The sequence below is a fragment of the Pipistrellus hanaki genome (genome assembly GCF_964339955.1).
Source record: "Pipistrellus hanaki genome assembly, chromosome: 13".
NCBI lineage: Eukaryota > Metazoa > Chordata > Mammalia > Chiroptera > Vespertilionidae > Pipistrellus > Pipistrellus hanaki.
The window spans coordinates 29,907,727-29,933,141 of record NC_140515.1 but is presented as its reverse complement, the minus strand read 5'-3'; the positions used below and the strand labels follow the sequence as shown (position 1 = coordinate 29,933,141).

Genomic DNA, 25,415 nt, shown 5'->3' with positions numbered 1-25,415 from the left:
ATGCTCAACCTCTCAGGCAGTTGTGGAAATGCAAATTAAAAGAACAATGAAAAGCCATTTTTCTCCCATCAGATTTGAAAAAAATATTAAATATTGATGACATCCAGTGCCAGCAAGGAGGGGGGTAGTCAAGCAGTTTCAACTCCACTGGTGGAAGTGTGAGCTGCTATAATCTTTTGGGACAGTCATCTGCAGTTTCTATTAAACTTTAAAATGTGTATGTCCTTTGATCTAGTAGCTCCACTTTGTAGAATTTATCCTGCAAAACCACATAAACACTTAATACCTACAAGGGTGTTTGTAGCAAAAAAAAAAAAAAAAGAGAGAGGTGTGGGGAGAGAGAAAACTAAATGTTGATCAATAGCAATAATTTAATGAATCCTAGGATAATTATTCTATAATATGAGGCAGCTAATAAAAATAATTAGATATTAATGTAGGTATGTATAAATATATGAATGAACTTGAAACCATGTTTATGGTATATTATTAGACAAAAAAAAACAAGATGCAAAGTCAGGCATATGGTGTGATCTTATTTTTGTAAATATGTTTGAAAGCGTAAACTAGAAAGAAATAGTCACCAAAGTGCTAACATCAGTTACCCTAAGACAAAAGGATTGCAAGGAGCAAGCTATTTTTTATGTCACTTCTCTATACTTTTACTTTCACAATAACTTCTTGTACCTCTAATAATTTAAGTAGCAGACACTTTTTCTTAAAAGTCATTTTTAGCTGTTCTTATAGAAATCTGCTCATCACATTGTCATGATGAACAAAGGACACTAGTGTGAAAGGTCGTCATCTCCCTGCTGGGCTGGGGGGGTGGGAGGGGGGCGTCCAGCCACCTTGATCCCATTCCTGGGTCTTCCAAGAGATAGGAATCGCATTGCTCACTGAGCCTCGTGGGCGATCCTTGCCCCACATCCGCCTTTCTCGTGCCTCATCCCGCCTTCCCTGACCTGTGAGCAGTGCAGGTGCCAGGCACTGTGCAGAAGGGGCGGGGCCGGGTTTTCCCATCTTGGTCAGAGATTTGGGGCCAGAGAGTCCAGTCTCCGGACCCCCGCCAGCTTCCCTCTTGCGTGCCACCTCTGAACAGTGCCAGAGGCTGCTCTGCAGAAAGGGATCCTGAGGCCATTTCCAGACTCCCCTGGCAAAAGCGCTGTGGCTGATGAGGGATGCCTGCTCTCAACAGGGGACTGACTGGTGACCCAGAGCACCGGCGTTTCTGTGTGGTCCTGGCTGGTTGAGGCCAGTGATTCTCAGCCTGACATCATGCACAAAAAGCACTGGGTGTCTTACTAACATGCAGCTTCAGGTCCAGCAGTTCTGGGACGCGGCCCCACATTTTGCATTTCCACCAAGCCCCGAGGAGATTCTGATGCTGCTTAGCCCCAGGACCACGCCAGCACTTTGTACACCCATCCCGCCACTTGATTCTTGGAACAGCCCCAGTTATCGTTATCTTCCTTGACAAATGAGAAACTGGAGGTGCAAAAAGAAACAGGACTCTGCCATGGTCCCCAGCTGCTGGTGGCAGAGGTGGGCCTGGATGGATGGATGGATGGATGGTAGATCCATCACCAACCTCCCTCATCCCTAACCATCTCCTCTCCGGAGCCAGAGACTAGCCAAAAAGACGCTGCTGCTCCCCGAAAACACTGCGCTCACTGCCATCCGTGTCTCCACCAACCCGGGTCCTTCCTCACCGGCAGCCTCTCACAGCAGGCTGGGTCCAGGGCAACCACCGCAGGAAGGGAGGTTTGCCGACAGCATGAGTTATGGGCTCCGGGAAGCCCATTAGTCACTGAAGCGAGAGGAGTTAACTGGAGCTTATTAACTCTAAACGTTTATTATTCACATTGATCACCGCGGCAGACAGCACCCGCCACCTCCCCCCTCCCGGGAGCCGGCCGGAGCATTCTAATGGCAGGTTGGCGAGGCCTATGTGTTGAGTCCCCAGGAAATGCAGCCAGGGCACGGTCTCACTGCCCCATCCAAGCGGCCAAGAAGGGTTTCTCATCAGTGGCCCTGTCACTCATACGCTCCCTGCTTATCTGCCAGCTCTGGAGCCAGGAGCGGGTGCCCAATCAGACACCATCGCCACTGTCATGGGCATCACCACTGTCACGGGCATCTCCACTGTCATGGGCATCACCACTGTCATGGGCATCTCCACTGTCATGGGCATCACCACTGTCATGGGCATCTCCACTGTCATGGGCTGGCCCTGAGGCAGAAGAGGTGGGGCAGCTGGTGGTCAGGAGCCCAACCTCAGGGTCTGCTTGGTTTGGTTTCCTGCTCTGCCACGTGGCAGCAGGTGAACTGTGCCTTTTTCAGAGACTCCATTTTGTCATCCATAAGTATTTATTGAATACCTACTATGTGCCCTAAGATTCAGTAGAGATCGGAAAAGCTCGCCACTCTCATAGAATTTATGTTCTGGAGATGGAGATGGGCATGACGCTACTGAAGAAAATAAACATTCATTTCAGACAGCAGTGGGTATGATGGAAATAATCTGAAGTCACGCGATAGTGAGGGACGAGGGGCAGGGGAGGGTGTCAGTGGGAGAGCTGGGGACACCTCCATTTGAGCTGAGACCTGAATGACAGGAAGGAGCCAGCCAGGGAGAGTGCTGGGCCAAGGGGAGTCCCAGGCAGAAGGAATAAACACCCAAGGACGACGGCCTTGGGTCAGGCAAAGCTTAGCGTGCCTGGTGACTGGAGAGGAGGCCAGGGAGGCTGGGATTTACATGAGACGCAGAGGAGAGAAATGGGGGTCAGCAGCCATCGTAAGGACTTCAGATTTTATTGTCAGTGCAGTGGGAGTCCCTGGGTGAGTTTAGGTTAAAAAGGTCATTAGGGTTTAAATCATCCTTGACCTCCCTCCATGGCTGTTGTGAAACATAGTGGACACTTGGGGTCCTTCCTAGACTCCTACGTGCTCCTGTTTCCCAGCGGCCGTGGTGGCTGCGGATGCTGACAACTGCCCTTTCTCCTGAGCACGGCCCTCAGCTGACACCCTTCTCCCGGGTGGACCCCTGCCCAGGTGGGAGCCAATCTGTGGTGCTCTTTGCACTCCAGAGCTCCCCCGGGGACCAGGCTGAGGCCAGCAGGGATCACAGACTTGCTTTGCTCCTGCCGTCCCTGCAATCCTCACTCCTGCTGAGAGCACTTCTTCAATAATTCACGTGCACCTGGGTCCCTGACTCAGGCTGTGCTTCCAGGGGACCCGCGGATTAGGTCCGATGGTGACTATGAAGGCGGAACCCAGAACCTGCCACACAGCGGTACTTCAGGCGACCAACTTGTCCTGGTTTGCCCAAGATGCGGGTGGTTTCAGCACTAAGAGTCCTGCATCCCTGGAGAGCCCTCAGCCCTGGACAAACCAAGGCAGTTGGTCACCAAAGGCAATGGCTTGGTAAAACCCATTTGTTCACTTAGCAAATATCTCCCGGTCTCCCTGTGCCAGGCTCTGTCAATAGAGCCACACCGGGGACCCGTCCCCAGGAGCTCACAGACCGGTTGCAGGAGGCTCGCAATATCATCAGATGCCTTCTCAGGCCTGTGAGGCGGTCAGGAGGGTGACCTGTAGTGCTGAGGTGGGGGCTGCCCAATAAATGGGGCAGAGCGCCAGAGAGGGGCTGTGAAAAGCAGGTTTTGGGGGTTCCATTGGTCATGTCCGTCAGGAAGCCCAGAATGTCTGCAAAGCAGAGACCTCTTTGGGAGGAGCCCTCTGAAGCCACCGAGGCCCCTGGGCCCTCAGTCCAGGCAGTTAAGACAGGATAAGGAGCCTCCTTTGACTCAGCAGGCACTGTTCTGGTCTCTGGAGCCCCATGACAACCCAGACAAGTAGACTTATTATCTACATGGGACAGACAGGGAAACTGAGGCTTAATGAGCAGTAATCTGCCCAAAGTCACGTAGCCAGTGAGTAGTGGAGCTGGGGCAGAGTCTCAGGGCTCTCAGGCGTCACAGCCACTGAGCCAGTTAATTCATTAAAGACGCTAAGAGACCTACCTGGTTTTTCTCAGTGATAGGGCATCAGCCTGCGGACTGAAGGGTGCCAGTTTCAATTCTGGTCAAGGGCACGTACCTGGGTTATAGGTTTGATCCCTGGCCCAGGCAGGCCTCCTGCAGGAGACAACCATTGACAAGTCTCTCTCCTGTCGATATTTCTCTTTCTCTCCCCCGGCCCCTCCATTCTCTCAAAAAAAAAAAAAAAAAAAAAAAAAAAAAAAAGATATATTCTATATATATATATATATATATATATATATATATATATATATCTATCTATCTATCTATCTTCAGGTGAGGATTAACAACAACCAAAAAAAGAAGACGAGAAATGTATTACTGCCCACATTTGATTCATTCCTTTACACACACCCCTTTCATCCATTCATTGATATCAGATGGGAATGGGTAAAGGGAGCAGGTTCCAAAGCCAGCTCTACTGGGCAGAAGCTTTGGGATCAAAGGCAAATGATTTACCTTCTCTGTGCCCTGAGGTCCTCATCTCACAGATTGGAGATGACAATAGCACCTCCCTCCCAGGGTTTTTTGTGAAGATTAAATGAGTAGCCATAATTAATCCTAATTAAAACAGAGCCTGGCACATCACTTTAGTTATACGTGCTTTTTTTAAAAAATTATTACTAATACTTAGTATGATACAAATCATAATAATAAAACACTGGAAACAACCCAAATGTTCAGCAATAGAGAAGTTATTGGCCAACCGTGATGTATTGATTTCAGTGGATAGAATATTAATTAACTCAAGTGGTCTTGGTGCAAAACTAGACTAGTAGACTAAGAAAACAGACCAGAAAGTCCAGGACTGGACCAACATGTGCAGAATCATCAGATTTATGACAACCAAGATGCTGAGCAGAAGGAAAATGGTGCTGAATCGGTTGGATGTGCATGTAGGGAAGGAAAGATTCTTGACCCCTACCTCACACCACCCACCGAATGCCTGTTTCACGAACTCTGGGCAGCCCTCCGCCTTTCCAGAAGAGCGGCTCTGTGTGCGGTTACCCAATCCTGTCTCTGAGAAAGGTGAACTCGGAATACCGAGGCCACTTTAAACGTGTGTACAGACTGATGAGAAAGCCAAGGTGAATCTCAGTGGTGTCGGCGGCTTCCTATGAATGAAAATTTTGGTTGTGATGGTTGCCCTTTCAGTAAAACGAAGGACGGTCCTTTATTTTGAAGTTCACTCACACAACTCGCCCGATCCAACATAATCGCAGGAGGAAGGCGAGTTTTAGGCAACGAGTAATCAATAAGAAAGTTCCAATTTCCTTTGGAAAAAAAAGGAAAACATGTTTTGTTGTCCCCCGACAGGGAGATGGAAAAAAATAACATAACCGAGGGGAAAGTCACCCCACGCTTTCCTCACGGCGGTAGGCCCCCACCACTGTGGCGCCGTGAGGAAGTTGAAGGTTGAGTGAGCAAAACATGTTTTCCTTCGGCAGGACGTCTGTAGGAACTGTTGGAATCAATTATTGGAAAACACAAACATAAAATAAACTCCAGCCTGTGGTAAACACTACCCCTTCTCTCTGGGATCAGGAAAACAAAGGCCAGAATGGGGGTTAGCGTGGAGCAGCAGGCAGGCACGCCAGGCAGGAGTCACGGACCTGGGTTTAGGGTGAGGAGAGGAGAGACAGGAGCCTTCCTGAGCCTCAGTGTACCCATGGGCAAATCCACGACCCTGTGTCCATCTCACAGAGCTGGAGAGAACTCACTCAATGAGCCTGTTTCGTTCCTACCTTGTGCCTGGCTATGAGCTCGGGGTGGACACTCGCTTTCCTAGTGCTGATGTGCTGAGGCCCAGTCTCATGGTGGATGCCCAAGGCCATCTCAGGGGGTGGTGTGTGTGTGTGTGTGTGTGTGTGTGTGTGTGTGCATGCGTTCACACTCAGGAGGGCCCCAGGCCTGGCTTAAACTCCCATGTTCTGCTGTCACCATTTGAAATTCTTAATTTAAAAAAAAATATTTTTTTTTTTATTTATTTCAGAGAGGAGGGGAGAAGGAGAGAGAGATAGAAACATCAATGATAAGAATCATTGATTGACTGCCTCCTGCACACCTACCTCCTACTGGGGATTGAGCCCACAACCCCGGACCTGTGCCCTTGACTGGAATTGAATTCGGGACCCTTCAGTCTGCAGGTTGATGCTCATCAGTCCACTGAGCCAAACCAGCTAGGGTGAAATTCTTTCTTTTTGAACAAGAAGCAGTGCATTTTGCACTGGGCCCCAAATATTATGTGGCTGGTCCTCGATGAGAGGCAAGAACCAATGACGCTTTTCGGTTGCTCGCTGCGTGTGTCTGACCCCTCTAAGACTTGGCACAAAAATGTGCTGATAAGTGAGGGTGGAATGAATGTGAAGGGAGAAGCCAGGGGGTGTGAATATTGCCCTAGTACCTGTCCCAGGTGGTCCCTCTACCACAGAAACCCTTAGGCCCTCAGAGGTGCTGCGGCTGCCACTGTTTCGGGGAAATTTATCTCCGTTTTGGTTGGGAAGGCCTGAGTTAAGTGCAGTGGGAAAAGCACCAACTGTGTGATTACAATAGACCTGGGATCACAACCTTCTGCTGCTCATGGGCTGTTTATCCCCGGGCAAGTCTGTGAGCCTCAGTGTCCTCATCTGTTAAATGGGCATAATCATACCTGACATGGGAAGTGCTTGTGGAGATTACGTAGATAACGTTTAAAGCGCCGCAGCTCTAGCACAGGGAGGAGGCACCAAGCCCCTATCGCCAAAGGCGGGATCCTAAGTGAGGTGTTTGTAGCTAGAGCGAAATCGTCCTCAGGCTTTAAAATAGTTTGACCAGACCCCGGGACACTGTCCCTGCAGAGCGAGGGCTGGATGGCGCTGCCTGGTCATACATGAAATGCGAAAAGATTGTATTTCGAAATAGTCAAAAAGTAGTTAACTGAACTGTCAAGTCCGTGAGAAGTGGTGTGTGGATTAGACCTTCACAAACACAAACAAATATCTACCTGCTAAAGTCACCAAATCCTAACTGATTGCCTACTATGTGCCAGGTACTTCATTAAGAACACTCAGGGATAATGTCTAATGTGTACCGAGCAGTTACTGTGTGGCAGGCACCGCCAGGCTAAGTGCTTGAGGGTCATTATCATATTTCATCCTCCTAAGGGACCTGTGCAGTAGGTGCTAGAAGCCCCCATTTGTGGGAGCTCGGAGCTGAGAAGTGGTGGGCTCAAATCTTAGTGTGTCATTCGTACCCTTGTCCAAACTCCGAGCTGTCAGAGTTCTGTCCCAGCTCACACTGTGAGATCATCAGAATGATTCATTCATAGGTGCTACTAGGCCACAGGTGAAAGGTCCTCTTGCCCTCCCCCACACCATCCCCTCACCAGGGAACCCTCCTGAGCTGGAAAGGATCTGGCTCCTGCCTGCAGCTCCCCTGCCACAAGGCAGCTCCGAGCCAGCTCCTGCAGGAAACCATGCAAGTTGACTGTAGTCTCTCCTGAACGCACGGAGGACAGCGGCCATGGGGCGTGACTGGCGGCCAGAACACAGAGCGGTTTTGTGTGTTTTTTTCGTTTTTTTTTTTTTTAATAAATCTTTATTGCTCAGATTATTACAATTGTTTCTCCTCCCCCGCCCCCCATAGCTCCCCTCCACCCGGTTCCCGCCCCACCCTCTGCCCTTACCTCCCCACCACCACCATTGTCCTCATCCATAGGTGTACGATTTTAATCCAGTCTCTTCCTGCACCCCCACTCCCCTTTCTTCCCGATAATTATCAATCCACTACCTTTCTTTGCCCTTGATTCCATTATATTCACCAGTTTATTCTGTTCCTCAGATTTTTTAATTCACTTGATTTTTAGATTCACTTGTTGATATATACAGAGCATGTTAATGGTGCTTCCAGACTGGGCCAGACTCATTTCTCTAAGTGCCTGGGTTTCAGGCGGGAGGAGGTTCACCCCAGTAATTTATGGTGTCTGTGACAGGGGTCACATCAGCTCTCGGGTCCCACCACCACAGGGGTGCACACGCGCTTATTAAGCTAATTAATACCGTCTTTCCAGAGCCGCTATCTCCCTGACCCTCTGTCTCGGGGCCAGCCAAGAAACACAGTCTCCGCTCTGGAGCTCCCCGAGGAAAATAAGACAGGAGTCCAGCCTTGTGCACGGGAAAGGTGACATTGACACCCCCGTTCTGCAAAGCTCTCCCAGCGGGGGAAGGATGGCCGTGGAGGGTGTGAGCTCTCGCTCCCTGGGGAAACTTGAGTGCAGGTGGCATCAGAGGTAGAACCTCAGAATGAACTGCTTGGCTGGGCCTTCCCAGGACTGCCCGGCTCCCCAACGGGCAAAGGAGGGTTTGGACAAGCCTCCACCCTTCGGACATTTCTACACACTTCTTGGATTATTATTATTTTTTAAATTCATTTTATTAATTTTTTTACAAAGAGGAAGGGAGAGGGATAGAGAGTTAGAAACATAGATGAGAGAGAAACATCCAGCAGCCGCCTCCTGCACACCCCCACTGGGGATGTGCCTGCACCCAAGGTACATGGCCTTGACCGGAATCGAACCTGGGACCTTTCAGTCGCAGACCAACGTTCTACCCACTGAGTCAAACCAGTTAGGGCTTCTTGGATTATTAATGGTCAGGTTCTTTCTTGTCTGATGACCCAGCTAGACCTTCTGGGTCTTTGGCTAAAAAGGGTCCCTGTGCTTCTCCCATGCCAACCTCCACTGGCCTTTTAATGGGGCCACCGAAGTCTTAACTCCATGTTTCCTCAAATGAAGAATCTCGGTCCCAACCCCAGGCAACCTTAACTCACTGGGTCTGGGATGAGGCTTTGGACTTCGTGTGGTAACCAGCCCAGAAGACTTTCCAGATGAGATCGTACAGGTTCCATAGTCAACCCAGCCCTGTGGCTGGTAGCGTGGCCCTGACAAACACCGGGGGGAGACTTTTCAGAAAGTCATTTGTCATTGTCTTGCCCAAGGTCCCTTTCGGCTGGTGGGAGGGAAGGAGAAAGGCACAGGCTCCTAGAAGTCCATCTTGAATCCCCCCTCACCTCTGCCACTTCCTGGCTGAGTGGTCTTGGGCACAAGACTTTGCTCCTCTGAGCCTCTGTTTCCTCATCTGAGATATGGGGGTGACGATACATTCCTCTGGGCACACTCGCCCCCCAGTGCAGTTTCTGGTGATTGTAACGCACAGAGGCAACCTTGGCTTGTTCATGGTGCATAAATGTCAGTTCCTCCATAGGATGAACAGTTAATCCTGCTCCCCTCCTCTCCAGCCAGCTCCTCAGGAGAGCTGCACCCTGCCAGGGAGACTCCCGGTCCCTTCAGACTGCGGGGACATTGGGAGTTTGGTACTCAGCCCAGGTCGAGGGGGGACACACACCTCTGTGAAAAGATGTCACGTGAGACCTGACTGATGGGGGAAGCTGGCCCAGGCAGGAGAACGTTTGAGAAGGCGTTTGCCAGAATGCAGAACTAGCAGGTGCAGAGCCCCTGCTGCTGGCGGGAGCTGAGCAGGGCCAGGGAGGGCGAGGAAGGCCGGTGTGGCTGGAACGGAGGGAAAGGTGGGGGGGTGGGGAGATGAGGTGGAGAGGGGGCCTGATGAGATAGATGGAGGAGTGGGGAGTCTCGGAGTCCATAGTGAGGAGAGCAGAAGTTATTCCCAAAGCAACTGCTGAGCAGCTGCTACATGTACCACAACGCCGGGAGCTGCGTCCATGGCTTCCTCCCAGCAGCCCTTGGGCACGAGGAGAGGGAGGGGCGTGGCCTGGTAGGCTGTCAAGGAAAAGGTTGGGTGCCTGAATAGTGCAGGCCAAAGGGTCCCTGCCCTGCCCACCCCCCCAAACAGCACAGATGACTGCCTCTCCCTGTGACTCAGGTTTCTCCAGGGTCACAGCAAAAGGTCCCCCAGACAAGACGCCCTTTGGAGTTCCAAGTCCCTGTCACTCTGAGCTGCATCCCAGGGCTGCAAACCTAAAAACGCAGATCAGAACGTGTCCCTCCATCGGGCTTGCTCTGAGAATGTACTCCCAAGGCTCTGAAGACCAGACTCTTCTGCCTTCTCTGTTTCCCCTCACCTGTGCCCAGCACGGGCCCAGCCTTCCCTCCCCTCCCCCTGTAGGCCCTCTGCCTGACCGCTGTCCTCCAGGTCCTCCCACGACAGGCTCCTCTCATTCCCCCTGTGTCCCTGCCTTTCTTCGGCCACCAAGCCGAAGACCCCTCTCCACACTCCGCTCCACACCTATGGCTCCCAGCTCTGCCCGCTCACACTGATTTGTGGGCTAGTTCACTGCCTGTCTCCCCCAACTACAACACTTGTCCCGTGGGGCAGGAGGTGTTTGCTAGTGTTGCTGTCACAGCAGTGTGTGTGTGTGTGTGTGTGTGTGTGTGTGTGTGAACAGTTTGCATAAGTGAATACGTGTTGGATGAGTGAACGGCTTCAGTAGATGCTCGCCACAGCCCTATGCAGCCGGTGCTCTTAATGGTCCCATTTTCCCAGGTAGAGAAACTGAGGCTGGCAGGTTAAGCCACTTGCTTAAGGGACACAGCTTGCAGTGAGTCAAGACGTCAACGGACACAGCCTGACTTCTGACCCCACCCTTGTGCCTTGCTGCACTTGACTTGCTGTGCGGCTGGCCAGGCCCTCACCCTCGGAGTGGACATCAATTTTGTCATCCACGAAATGGGTACAAAATCCCAGCCCTGCCTTCTTCTTCAAAAGGTGGTGAGACTTGGAGGATATCGCTGACCAGTACCCCCCTTGTCACCTGTACTGCCCCACACCCACAAGAGGCTGGTGGAAAAGGGTTCTTCGCCAGGGCCGCCCCCAGAAGGGTTAATGTGGCCTCTTTGTCCCACGGTTGTCATGGGGACAGTTCCTGTCCTTCAGGAAGCAGGGAGAGCAGTTTCCTGTTTTGAAGAAGGCTTGAGGGCTGTTTTCCTCCAATCAGCCTGCCCACAGAGGGGCAGGAAGCCCTGGGCCGGCCGCCCCTGTTGCTGGGTGTGCGGTGGAGCCATGCCCACACCCAGCCAGCCGGGAGGGGCCGTTGTGGAAATGCAGCCTCGGGAAAAAGCCAAACGGGCCAACAGGAGGAAAAAAAAAAAAAAAATGACTGGCCGGAAGAGGGTGGTCACTTCCTCCACAGACCTTGGATCCCACCCAGTGGTGATAAAAACGCCAAGCTGGTCCTGGCTCACCCCAGACTCCCCTCCCCCAGAACTCAGCCCTTCCTCCAGGAGCCGCAGGCCTGCTGGACAAAGGCCTTCGGGGCCCCTGCCGGCCCCTGTGGCCTGCCTGCACCCACCCTGCCCCCAGTTCCCACCCCCGCCCCTGTCTTGCATGCCCTTTCCTATTCCCCTCTGCTTGTGGAATTCCTTCAGGGCGCAGAGCAAGCCTTCCTCCCGGAAGCCTGCCCAGTGTGTGTTTGAGCCCCCACAACTATGGGTAAGAACATTCCTGAACTCGGGCCTAGCCGCTCTTTGGGGTCCCTGCCCCAGCCTCCTTGAGCCATCCCCTCCAGGGGATGGCTCAACTCCTCCACCACACAGGTCTCCCCGTGTCACTCCCTCCCCGAGAGGCACTCTGTGGCTCTCCTCACCTGCAGGGTGAAGGCCAAGCTCTTCGGCCTCACACCTCTCCCAGCATTGACCACGGTGTTTCACCCCTAGCCCAGCCCTGCCTTCCTCTCCCATCCCCACAGGCACTTGCCCAGGATGTTTCCCTACCTGGAGGGGCGACCCTCCTCCTCCTCCTCTATCTTTAAAATCCAGCCAGTGCCACCTCCTCGCCTGGAGCCCTTCCGCTCACGTCAGTGCCCTGCTCTCACCCCCGGCTCCACGGTACCACTGCGAGCTGACCCCAAGCCCTTCTCTCAGACGGTGAGCTCTTCAAGGTCAGGAGAGCGAAGAGAGAGAGGGGAACATTCCTTTAATCCTTACCACGACCCCAGAGTCCTGGTTGGCAAACTGCGGCTCTCAGGCCACATGCGGCTCTTTGGCCCCTTGAAGTGTGGCTCTTCCACAAAATATCGCGGCCTGGGGCAAGTCTATTTTGAAGAAGTGGCGTTAGAAGAAGTTGTTTAAGAAATTTGGCTCTCAAAAGACATTTCAATCGTTGTCCTGTTGATATTTGGCTCTGTGGACTAATGAGTTTGCCGACCACTGCCCTAGAGAAAGGTCTCACTATTCCCATTCACAGAGGAGAACATGGAGGTGCAGAGAGATGGCATGTCTTGCCAGGGGCCACGGAGCCAGCAGCTGTCGGAGCTAGGGGTCCCCAAGCCCCGGCTCCTCATGCCCGCCCCCCGTGTGTGCAGTGCGAGTGGGGACAGGGGTGGGAGATGCCCGAGCAGAACTTATCTGAGGTTCCCTCCACCGACCTGCGGGGCCCAGGAAGGGAAGGGTGGCCTTTTGAAGACGCGTCCACCCAGCAGGTGTCTGGCTCCAATTTGCCCACCTCTGGAGCCAGGAAGGCAATTCAGTGACTTTCCAGGGGAAGATAAGCCCTGGAAGCTGATGCTGCAGCAGCCGGTGGCATTGCTGGGTGAGCCAGTCCGAGGCTGCGGGGACCTAGGGGTCAACGGCCGAAGAGGCTGCAGGACCAAGGTCATTTTTTTTTTTTAATAACATGCATTTTCTCCCTGGAGACAGAAGATATACCTGCTCCTTGTGGGAAACAGGAAGCCCAGGGGGGACCCAGCTATGGAGTGGGATGCAATTGGGTCCAGCTTTTCGGAAGAGCCCTCTGCTCAGCAGGGAAACAGAACCTCAGTGCCACCTCCTCTGGGTCGGGCCGGGAAGCAGAGCCCAGTCCCTCTCCCCAAGCTCTTGCAGCCTCCCATGGTGCCCCCTCTCACCCATTCCAGTATACAGCAGGTGCTCATTAATGCCCTTCCCTGTCCCTCTCCACCCTGCTCTGATGGTGGGGTTGTGCGCCATAGTTCCCGGAGCATTTTGTAAACATTTATTGAACACCAATTATGTAGTTGACATTTAAATAATGATTATTCTCATTCTCCCCTGCTGTATGAGTTATTTCATTCAATGAACAGACACTGTTTCCGTGTCCAGTCGATGGGACCGAGTGCTGAAGTGGGCAAGAAAGCCATCTCCGGAGCCTGGATAGGATCCCCACCATTTATTAGCAGTGTCTCCCTGGCCGGCCGCTTCCGCCTCTCTGTGCCACCGTAGCCTCCTCAGTAACGTGGGGGCAATAACCTTGCCTACTGCATAGGTTTGCTGAGAGGATTACATAAGCGAATAACATATGCAAAACGCTGAGTGCACAGGATAAGCACCCAGCAAATACTATTGGATGTACCGATGGGGAAACCGAGGCTGGGACTTGCTCTCGGTCAGTGTGGCTCCCGACCACCACCTTCTACTGCGTGCTGGGAGGTTTGGGCATGCGGGCGGCGTTCGGCGTTCGCTCACATGAGCTTACAGAGCCTGGGCGCTCCCTTTCTGGCGCACACACGGCCCCATCCGGCTGCGCTGCTGGCGCTGCACTTTGCAGAGGCTGCGGGCAGGTGGGCACGGGGAGCTGGATTTCAGCAGTTTTGATCTGAGGTTCCCTACGCTGTGTGCAGGGCGGTAATTGGCTCCAATGGTCTAAGGATAATAAGAAGACAGGGGATGTTTGCTTATGTGGAGGATACCAGCTTTTTTATGCTGAGTTATGTGTGTGTGTGAGGGAGAGGTGTGAGGTGGGGGCTTCCGTGGGGAGGAGCTGGGTGTCTGAAAGGGTTCAGGGAGGGGTAATTAATTTAAAAAGCCCCAGGGAACCGGTCAGCCTCACACTAGGGGGTCTAAAGGCATCTAAGAGTAGTCTGTGTTTCCCCTATTAGTGGTCTCATCAAACTTATGGGTAATGTGCCATTGGGTGTCCTGCTTTCTCAGCTGGCCTGGGAGCTCAGGAAGGCCAGAGTGAAGGTGGCCTGTTTACCGAGGACCTGACCCAGTGATTGGCACAGAGTAGGCACACAGTGCACTTTTGTGGAAGGAAGGAAGGAAGGAAGGAAGGAAGGAAGGAAGGAAGGACGGAGGGACAGAGGGAGAGAGGAAAGAAGGTTGACTGCCTAGGACTCTGGTCTTGATTCTGCCACTGTGTTCTTGGACAAATGCGGTACACATGAATATAGCACAGGCCTTGGGGACAGACAGACCTAGGTTTAGTCCCAACTTCATCACTAGCTCTGAGTCTTGTGTAAGTCTCACCTCTCTGACCCTCAGTTTTCTCACCTGTTAAATGAAGACAATGCTAAAGCCACTTCACATTCTCACAAGAGGCATGTGAAGAGAGTGCTCAGTAGATGTAGCATCAGCATTGGCCACGGTTATCAGCATTACGATTGCCTGCTGCCATCCCACAGCCTTCTCATGGGCAATGCCTTTTCCTACACGTTCCTCGGGCTCTGAGGCTCCCACCCGGCTGCTCCTCGAACATGTCAGACACTCAGCGCCGGCTCCCTTGAACACCCCTTCAAAGGCTCCTGCAGACGTGGGCTGGGTCACCACTGCAAGCTGGGAGCTTGGCCATTCTGACTATCGGGGGAGATAGAAAGAAAGGCAGGGGGTGGGGGGGAGTTGGGGGGAGAAGGAGGAATAGGAGGAAGAAGAAAGGCCCGACTCCTACTATGGATCAGTCTTAAAGGCGTCATGCCCCAACCCTGCCAAGCTCCTTTAGAAAAGCAAGGAGGCAATCCTGCCCTCAAAAGGCAAAGCAAGAGACTGTGCCGTTGGAGGAGCAGCATGGTTTCAGGCTCCCCGGGATTCCGACTGGGACCTGGTGTCAGCAGGTGTGGATCCCACCACTCCCTGTCCCCCTAACTTGCTATATGACCCCAGGCCAGTTATTTCCCCTCTGGGCCTCTGATTCCAAGTCTGTCAAGAAGGCATAACACCTACGCTGGGTGGCTCACGGTCTGCTGAGAGGAACGGTGTAATTTGGAAAATGTGAAAACCTAAGCAGGCTTTTTTGGTAGTTAGGAACCCAGACTATGTTCTCAGACGATGGGGTGTGCATCCTGGCTGGGCTGTAGGGGCAAGTCATTTCCCCCTGTTTGGACCTCAGTTATTCCCTTGTGTGAAATGGGGGTATTCTGGTAATAACTCCTTTATAGGATTCTTGAGAAGAATACACATGTGTGGAAGGCATAGAACAGGAGAAATGATGGCCATACCCACTTCCCCCAGATACACTGCCATGTCCTTTTTGGGTATTTACAGCCACCCCCGAGCTCAGTGAGAGTTTACGGCTCAGTCCCATAAGGACCGAGCAAGTCCAAGCACCAGCCTTCGCACCGGCCGTTTGCAGAGCCTTATGATCATCTGCCCCCATTTTCTCTCGTTGGAAAAAGCAAACGACGGAATGAGTGGTTCAGCTTCAGAGCCCATCACTCCACCCCAACATGAGGCTTCAGCTCAACAAGTTCAGACCGGTGCTTCTCCCCAACGGTGATCTTTTCAGGTTGACTTTGCTTAGCCTCAAATCCCAAATTCAACAGCTGTGGAGAGGGCTTAACAAGGCGTGGGGGTCTCTTCCTGCCCCCCTCCTCCCGTACACAGGCCCCACAGCGAAGGGTGATGTTGGTCATTGATCTAAAAGTCTGAGCTGAGCCTCCCTTTTCTGCTCCTGCCCTGGGATCCTAGGTTATTTAGGTTTTATTGCTCATTCCAGAAACAGGTTCACATTTTAAGACATGTTTTCTTTTTGCATCAACTATACCCCTACCTTCTCCACTTCTTCAGTTCTACCACCTCCCACTTTCATGACCTCCCTCAACCACATTATCTCCGCTGCCTTCATCACTTTGGCCAAGTCTGCCACCTCCATTATCTCTTCATGTCCATCTCCGTCACGTCTGTCAATTCTACTACCTCTTCCACCACCAACTACATCACATCTTTCATTTTCACCATGTCTTTCTTTAAAAAACAAACAAACAAACAAAAAAAACCCCTGAATTTATTGGGGACACTGGTTAATAAAATTATATAGGTTTCAGGTATACAGGTCTACAACATATCATCTGTGCATTTCACCATGATTTTCACAGCTTCTGTCACCTCACCACCTCAACCTCTTTCCACTGTAACCTCATGTCTCCCACATCCACTATCACTTCCATCACCATCACCTCCACCATCATCACCATCTCTACCATTGTTACCATGGAGTTGGAGTGAAAGTGGAGCCTCTCCTATTGGCCAACATGGCATAAAGGGGAGGTTCTTACATTAGAGTGTGATTGATAGGGAGGTGGGGTTTGAGGAGAAGGGGAAGAGCCTTTCTGCATTACCTAATTAAAATTCATGCATTCCTGTCTTCATTGTGTGCATTAAACACCTTCTGTGTGTTAGGCATCAATTGGTTCATGTGACAATTCAAACCCGACCTTCATGCATGTCATATATTTTAGTGAGCACTTAATATATATACCAGGAGTTCTGCTGGGTGCAGGCCCTCAGGTATCCAGAAACCTACCAGCTTTCCAATAACGTGTTGATGAGACAGAGGTCAAGGGTCACGGTCTCACCTCAGTGAGAAGTGGGGCATCTGGGATTTCCTCTATTTCTGTGTGCTTGCGCAGCACACGTGGTCAAAAAAGAAATGGGGTGGGTTATCAGGGCAGTGCGTCTCCAATTCTGATGTGTGTACAGATCATCTGAAGATCTAAAGTTAAAATGCAGATTCTGGTTCAGTTGGTCTGGGGTGGGGGCTGAGATTCTGTATTTCTCACAAGCTTCCTGAGTGACACCAATGTTGAGAGCTAAGAGGTATTTCGTATGCAATGGAAACATCTGGTTATCTGGGACCACCTAACAGAAGCAATGGCCCTTCTGGACCTCACATGGGGACATTACCACCCTCTATTCCCCAGGTCAACCACCTCTGGCTCCTGGAACAGGCCATGCCTTTCCACACCTCTAAATCTTTGCCTAAACGATGCCCTCTCTCCAAAAGGCCTTTCCTTTGCTGAAGCCCCTCCACTTAGGAGCCATTTCAGAATTCTCACAAGCTCCTGTGCGTCCCTCTCTCCATCCCGGAGAGCACTTGTCGGAGGAAGCAGAACTATCTCCCTATGTTTGCACAGACAATCAGACCCTAGCTCGAGGTGGAGGCTTGGTGGGGGGGTATCCGTATTGTCCCTGGGAGATGCTGGCCACACAGTGCGGTGTGTGAACACAAACAGGATCCTCATCCACCAGGTCTCCCTTTCAAACATCACCTCCTCAGGGAGGCCTTCCTTGATTACCCATCCTGTACTCCAGTGATTCTCAAATTTCAGCTTGCATCAGAAAAAACTTAGGGGTTTGTTAAATATGGGATTTCTGATTCAGTGAGTCTGAGGTGGGTGCAAGGAATTTGCATTTATATAAGCATAACCAAAGGACACAAGACTTGGGGGGGGGGTGAGGTCATGTATGGGAGTGGGATAGGGAGGGGGCAATGGGGAAATATAGACACATGTAATACTTTAATCAATTTAAAAAATGAAAAAAAAATCCTGTGCTGGTTCGCAGCATTTTTGAGAGCCAATGGTCTGCCCCATCACTCCGGTTTTATCTCCCTCAAGGCACTTATCGCTTTCTGAAATGATATTCATTCTTATTTTTCTTGTCTCCCATCTAAGCTCCATGAGATTTAAAAATAAAATAAAATTGGGGGCTGTCTGGCGGGGCACTCAGCACAGCGTCTGGCGCAGGACGGAATCAATGCCCATAAACATAAATAAAAATAAAGACGGACTGTCCGCCTGGCAGAAGGACGAGGAGGAAGTCCTCAGAAGAGCACCTCGCCGGCTCCCCTCCCCGCACCCCGATGCTAATCCCTCGGACCTCGCGCGGCTCCCCGGCCACGGCCCCTTTAAATGCGCGCGGGGCCGCCGCGCCCTCCACTCGCTCGATCCCTGACTGAGCAGAGGGGAAAAGTCTTCCTCTCCGAGCGGGAGGAAACGTCTAGGCGAGGGCGGCGGCGCGGCGGCGGTGCGGGGGCCAGAGCGCAGCGCCCGGCGCGGAGCGGGGAGCCCGGAGCGGGGAGCCCGGAGCGGGGAGCCCGGAGCGGGGAGCCCGGAGCGGGGAGCCCGGAGCCCGGAGCGGGGAGCCCGGAGCGGGGAGCCGGGAGCCCAGAGCGGACGCCACGCCGCGCGCTGCCCCGGCCACCGACCCCCCACCCCCGCGGCGCGAGCGCCCCCTCCCCGCCCGGCCCGCGGCCCCGCCCCGCGCCCCACCGCCCGCGCCAGGCGGAGTGCGACTGAACGCGACGCCAGTGCTGTCCGGCTGCCGCCTCGCTCGCGCGCCCGGCTCTCGCGCCCCTGCCCGGCCCGCTGGCCCCGCGCCCCTCAGGGAGTCCGGCGAGCGCCGGGGGCGGGCCGGGCGCCGCGGGCTGCGGGACCCGCCGCGAGGCCATGGAGTGAAGCGGCGCGCGGACTCGCGCTCCACGGACGGACGGGCGGGCGGACGGGCGGACGGGCGGCCGCGCTCCTCGCGCCGGAAGATGAACAGAGCAGGTAGGAGGCTCCGCGCCACCTCTCCGGCCCCCGAGGTCCGCGCGCGCGATGGGGGGTCCGGGCCGGGCGTCCCAAGTCGAAGCCCGGCCGTGGGGCGCCCGGACGACGGCCCAGAATCGCCCCGACCGATCGTCCTCCTCTCCTGGAGACATGGGCGTGTCCGGGGTCCCCTCGTCGGGGAGGCTGGGGGTCCTCTGGGGCCCCGGTCCCAGTCACCCTGCCTCAGGGCCGCCCCCTCCGTCTCGGCGAGGCCACCCCTGGCCGCGTCCGCCCTCACCCCACTCCCACGGCGCCCCCCGAATGAGGGAGAAAGACGCCTCCTTCGCAGACGCAACTTGGCCGCCCCCCTACACCCTGATCCCGTGCCCCGGGGTCCCCGCCAGACCCTGGCTGGCTCCTCAGGGGCTCCTCCCGGCCCAGGGGATCCGGCCACGCTCTCCCTGACCCCGGGTCCGGCATCCCTTGGCGGCGCACCCTTCAGACAATTCCTGCTCCCTTCGCTCCCTCCAGACCCAGACGTGGAGCTTACTCTCCGGATAGGATTAAGAAGCCCTAAATCATCTCCCCTTTCCCCCCATAGCACCCCTCTCCTGGGCAGCGCCAGGGCTGGCCTTTGTGCCTCCCCCAGGGGACCGAACGCTCCCGGTCCGGGCTGAGTCCCCTACCTCCCCTCGGGCCTCTGCCCCGGGAATCTGCCTCTCCAGGTCGGGGATGGAGATTCCGTGCGATCCAGAGAGCATTGGACAGTAGATATTGGTGATCTCCCCAGAGGGATGCCATTCAACAGATTCAGCGACTGAGACTCAGAGATGGGCGGTGCCTGGACGCTAGATCCCGGGACTCTTGTCCACAAGGAAGGCAGCAAGTTCCCCCAAAGAGGAGAGTTTGCGAGCGAACAGCCCCAGCGAACTTGCTTCATCCTCCCGCCAAGGAGCGATGGTCAATCTTTCTCGCTCAGATTTAAGCAAAAGGCAGCCCTCTCCCCAAGCCAACATCCGTGCCTGAAGCCATACTCCAAAACAGACATCCCTAAAGAAACAGGAAGCCACCATTTTGGCTGTCTTAGAACCATATATCCTGCTGCTGGGGTGTGTGTGTGTGTGTGTGTGTGTGTGTGTGTGTGTGTTTTCTTTTTAAAATCTTGAAAATGAAAAAAAAAAAGTCATTGTCTTAGCAGTGAGATGCAGACAGGAGACATTGGCGGGACTGACCTGAAAAAGGACCCAGTTGTGGAGTTGGGAGCCCCAGCCGCCTCCCAGTGTCCAGGTCCTGTTGTTGCTGAGCATATGAACGCCTGGACAGAGTGTGGGCCACAGGATGGTGGGGGGAGGCAGGAGCAGGCGTACCGCTTTGTGGGACTGGGAAAGGTTGGAGAAGGGTCCCAGTGCCCAGCCAGCCACTCCTCGGAGGAAGAAGGTCGCCTCCTGCCAGGTGCAGCCTGGACAGAGCCAGGCTGGCTTTCCCCTACACTCCTAATAAAACCCGCTTTAAAACAATGGTGAGAGCCGTTCCAGTTTTCCCATGTTTCCCTGCATGAGGCCTGGACGAGCTCTCCCTTCTCTGAGAATCGGGGGGGATGGAGTGAGCCCAAACAAACCGAGAGGCCTGTGTGGTCCCAGTAATTCTTAGCAGTTGCCACTGTGTGACGGCAACAATAGAAACCTCACAGAATGATTTCTGTGTGCCGTGCACCACAGTGGGTCACAGACTCCCGGGGACTGACTCTCAGGACCGGCATAGACTTATAATAGTTATGTGACCCTGAGCAGGTTACTTCATCTGAATAACTGGGATAAAAAGATGTTTGTCATTGAGTCCTCATGTTTCAAAAAAGTAAAGCCTGTAAGGTGCCTGTGGCATCCGTCACATTATAAGTGACTGATTTTCACTACCTAATATTTATTGGGTAATTACTGTGAATTAGGTACTGTTTTAAGTGTTTTCCTTGTATCAGTGTGGTTTCCATATTGACCTGATGCCCTGAGCGCTATTGCTATCTTTCATTGCATAGTTAGGAAAACTGAGCTGCAGGGATTACGTGGTGACTGACTTAATGTGAGACCAAGATAGGATTGAAACACAGACTGTCCAGCTTGAGAGTCTGCTTTTTTTTTTTAATCTAGTGCCTAACATAGTAGGTACACAGGAAATGTTTGCCAGTTGACTTTATTAGTCATCTTATGTCTGTTATTTCCCTTGAACTTCTCAAAAGCCTTAAGAGAAAAAGGGGAGTATTTCTTCCATGTTACCAAGAAAGAAACTGAGGCTCAGAGAAGCAAAGTGATGTGGCCAAGATCACACAGCTGCTGTGTGGCAGAGCTGGGACTGAAGTCCAGGTCTCTCTGAGCCTGGGGCCCACGCCCATCCACCTCCGTCCTATGCTGCTTCCCCACAGAAGCCCTGCTGTGGATCACTGGACTGGCGTAATAGCGCCTTAATTAGAAATCATCAGGCTTGGCGTGGACATTCCGGCAGGCACCCAGGAATGAAAGTTAAATTAAGATGCAATTGGAAGGTGAAATTGGAAGATAATTACTCTTGGAACATATGGTTATGAGAGTTCCAGGGGGAGTATAGTGCAGCGCAGTTGAAACAGGCTCAGGGACTAAAGACGCGGATGTCGGGGGACGTCATAAGAAGAGCCATGAGTTTAATAGTCTGCAGACAGCCAGGGCAGAAGGCTCTTACTGACTGGTGCAGGTCCCCTCACTTTGCAGCTGGGGGAACGGAGGCTCAGGGAGGAGGAGAAGGGCTTGCCCAAGGTCACACCTCCCATGAAGGGCAGAGCCAGGAGCGGAGATCAGAGCGCTCGACTCCCGGTCCAGCGCTCCTTCCAGTATACCTTCTAATTGAACCTCTGTGTGGCTGACAAGGGAGCAGTAAGCAGTAAGCATGTGAGTGACAGATATTTAATTAAAATAAAGAAAGAAAATATAAACTGGTACCGAGAGCTGGCTGGGGATGATTTCTATCACCCGTCGCTGTTAAAAATCTCTTCCTCCTGTCACTGAGGTTTTCCTACTCCCAGTTAACTCTTGGCATCTTGGCTTGAAGGGTATTCGCGTCATCCTCAGGCCTAGCGAATTGAGGGGAGGTCCTTGGGCATTGACTCCGGCTGGGGAGGTCGTAGCTCCCAGACTCTGTGATACAAGAAGAGAGGATTCAGACAGCAGCCAGGAGGATTCGGGAGGCAGCAGAGGACCACGAGCTCCCTCCATGCTGTGTTCTGGGCAGTCAGAAAGTGAAGATGTAACCAGAGGAGGGGACCCCCAGCTCTGATTTATCCTGTAATTCTCCTGCCCCCACCATGTCCAAGCTCAGCCAAACTGGGCTTTTTACCATAATCCCAAAGGTCTTTGCATCGTACTGCCTCTGGGCCTCTTCACACTCCGGGATACTTAATCTCCTTTTCAGTTGTGAAATCCTCCCTGCTCTTCACCATGCACCCTGGTGCCACCTCTTCCCTGAGCCTTCCCCAGGCAGAGGGCATCTGAGACCCAGATAACTTTGTACCGAGGGCAGGGACTCTGGTTCCCTTTTGTGAGGGAGGCAGAGAGGGAGCAAAGCTGGAAGCCCTCACACCCCCTTCATTTTTTTCGCTCCCTCCCCTGTCTGTCTCCTTGGCTGACTCCTTCTCTCTCGCTCCTTGGTCTCACTCTTCTCTCAGTCCATGCTCCTTCACTTGGTGATCTCACCGGGTTCATGCCTTGACTTCCATCTCTGATGGAATCCTCCAGCCAGACTTCTCCCAGGACCCAGCCTGGAATACCCAGGGCCCCACTTGATGACCCCACTGTGGTGTGTGAAAGGTAGCTCGGATCTAACATGTGCAAACTGAAATTCTGCGCCCCCCACCCCCACTCCCAGCACATGCAGGCTTATCCGGCTCAGTTGGAAGCAATTTCATTTTCCCAGTTGCTCTGACTTCAAAACCTTGGTGTTGTCCTTGACTTCTCTGTTTCTCTTACACACAGTAACCAGATTGTCAGCATGTCCTGCCAGCGATACGTTCTTATTTGGAATCTGACTCTTTTGGACCACTTTCACTGCCACTAACCTGCTCCGTCACCTCTTGCCTGGATTATTGCAAGAGCTTCTTCATGGGTCTCCCTGCGTCCATCCTCACCACTTCCATCTAGTTCAATATATTAGCAAGAGTGAGCGTGTCCTTCTTCTCAAGGCCCTGCATAATCCACATCCTCCTCCCCGGGCCCCTCTGACCTCATCTCCTGCTTCTCTCTTTCTCTTGCTCACTCCCCTCCAGTGACTCTGGCCTCTTTGAACATGTCCGGTGAGTCCTGGCTTCCCTTACCTCTTTCAAGTCTTTTCTGTAATGCCTTCTCAGTGAGATCTATCCTAGTCACTTTGCTTAAAACTGCAAAAACCCTCAACTCCTAATCTTTTCCCACAGATTTTATGGTCATCTAACATAAAACACGTAAGATACTCATTTTATTTGCTTATATTCCACCATTAGAAGTTCAGGACTATGAAAGACAGGGGTTTTGTTTTGTTTATTGATGTGTTCAAAGATTCTAGATGGGTGCCCAGCACATAGTAGGTGCTCAACGAATATTTAATGGGATTGGATTCAAGGAAATTGGATGGGAGCAACTGAAAGTCATTCACCCTGTGGCCAGTTAGTATTTCTGAGCTCTGGACTCGGGCCTATGTAAATTTCTTACCTGGCTAGTTGTTCCTGGTCTCTCTAGCCTCAATTTCCCTGCTTTTTTTTTTTTTTTTTCTTTTCTTTTCTTTTCTCTACCTCACTAGAAGCTGGGAGCCTTGTAGAAGAAATACTCTGTGGCAAAGGGTCAAGGCAGAGATTCAAGAGACCGCAGCAGGAAACCCACATTCTGTCTAAGCCCTGCTCCAGATTTGCCGAGTAGCTCTATGTCAGTCACCTGCCCTCTCTGTGCCTCAGTTTCCTCATCTTTCAGTGAGGGATCAGACAAGGCCTTTCTGGTTCTGGCATTCTTTGATCTCAGAGCTGGAAGCAGGGCATGGACACTCCATCCTTGTCATTCCTAGGGGCTAGATGGGGAAGACATTTTCTTGCAGGATCACGCCTCAGACGCCCACTATAACCTTTCCTGAGGAGACGGCACCCACAGATCAATAGCTTGATTGGATGAAGGATGGGGTGGGGGTGGGGGTTGAAGCAGCTACGGTTTTGGTCATTTTTCAAGGCCTTTCTGTCCCTCTGTCAGGTCTCATGGCGCTCATGTGAAATACCACCTGTTAAGTATGAGAAATGAGAGTCCCTGCCCCCAAAGAATAATTTCACGCCAGTGCCTAACACTTGATGTTGAGCGTGTGGAGCTAATATCACATAACACTCTACAGCAGTATAGAGCAAGACTCATTCCAGGGGAAGTTATGGGGCAGGCAAAGACTGACTTCATTAGAACAATAGTAGCTACTGTTTATTGAGTACCCCTTTGTGAATGCCTGCTACTGAGCACTTTTAATATGTGTCTTTTAATCTTCACAACAACCCTTTGAGGGTAGGTGCTACTGTTGTACCCATTCTGCAGATGAGGGAATTGAGGCTCAATTTCACAGCTTATAAGTGGCAAAGCCAAATTTTGAAACAAGACCAGTCAGGCTCCACAGGCTTACTCTGTAACATTGAACTTAGCTGTTTAAGCTCCAAATTTGGGAGGTGGTTACTGTTTTTCCTAATGTGAACATATATTTTTTCTAAAGGAGGGTATACTTGATTGCTTACGTAAACAAGGAGTTGGGAAGTCACATATTGCATCTTGAAGACTCTGGGTTATTACCTGGATGACTGTGAAAAGCCTGGGCATTGATGCAAACCAATGTAGATATGGGTTAAGAGGTTGGTGTTATGGGGACGTTAGCATGGGCTCCGTTGACAGCTGTGCCTCTTTTCTCTCTCACAGTCTGCAGGTTCCTGCTCTAACTTCCTCCCATACCCCTTCTAACTATCTGTGCATTGGGAAGCCAGACAACCAAGTTCATTAGATGCATGTGCAAGTACAAGTAAAGAGGCTCTGAAATGAAACCCTTTTAGGAACAGAATGCATGGGCTTTGTAGCCATGTATAATTATGACTCCAGGCCTTTTTTCTTTCCTCTGGGGCCTCCGCTGGATTTAACATAGTCCTGCCAGTCTGATACCTTGAAATTGAGGTGACAATAGGACAGTCCCATGGAGATGTCTCAAGTCAGAGCTGTGCTGACCAAGGCCATAGCCACTGGCCCCATGTGGCTACTGATCATTTGAATTGTGGCTGGTCTGAGTTGTGACATGATGTATGTGTAAAATAGGCTTAGTTCAAGAATGAATGTCAGCTATCTCATTAATAAATTTTGTATATTGATTACATGTTGATCCAAACATGATTCACTGAATACATGATGGTATTCAAAATAATATTTTTGATGTATTGAGTTCAAAAAACTGTATGCATAAATTAATTTCACCTGTTTCTTTTTTACTTTTTAATGTGGCCATAGGAGAATGAAAAATTATATACGTGAATATAAATGTGGCTTACATTACATTTCTGTCAGACAGCCCTGGATTAGATTCGGTTGGGGTTAGATGCTTCCAGGTGACCTGGGAGTCACATGTTGGGGAGAAGAGAATCCCCTTATCTGCAGAAATTGGTATAGACCTCTAGGCTCTCTGCTCCACCTTCTTTCTATCACAAGCAAGCCTGGCATTCTGAAGCTGCTCTGCTTCAAACCCATGCCTTAGTGGAGATGGAACTGGGAGGTGAGACTGGGCTTAGTGGGGATGGAACTGGGAGGTGAGACTGGCTTAGTGGGGATGGAACTGGGAGGTGAGACTGGGCTGAAATGAGACTTACACATCCTAACCCATGGGCAGTGGGGA

At 52.1% G+C, this 25,415-nt stretch overlaps 1 protein-coding gene across 4 annotated transcripts in view; it reads left to right on the top strand.

The window, feature by feature from the left end:
- The first annotated feature begins 18,093 nt into the window (after positions 1–18,093).
- The window catches only part of FGD5 (FYVE, RhoGEF and PH domain containing 5), a 120,873-nt gene continuing 113,551 nt past the window's right edge, over positions 18,094–25,415 (top strand). For all 4 annotated transcript variants that reach the window (XM_084902556.1, XM_084902555.1, XM_084902554.1 and 1 more), the window contains exon 1: positions 18,094–18,548. In XM_084902556.1, coding sequence (XP_084758682.1) covers positions 18,536–18,548 — 13 coding nt within the window. In that variant the 5' untranslated portion in view covers positions 18,094–18,535. The remainder of the gene's footprint in view (positions 18,549–25,415) is intronic.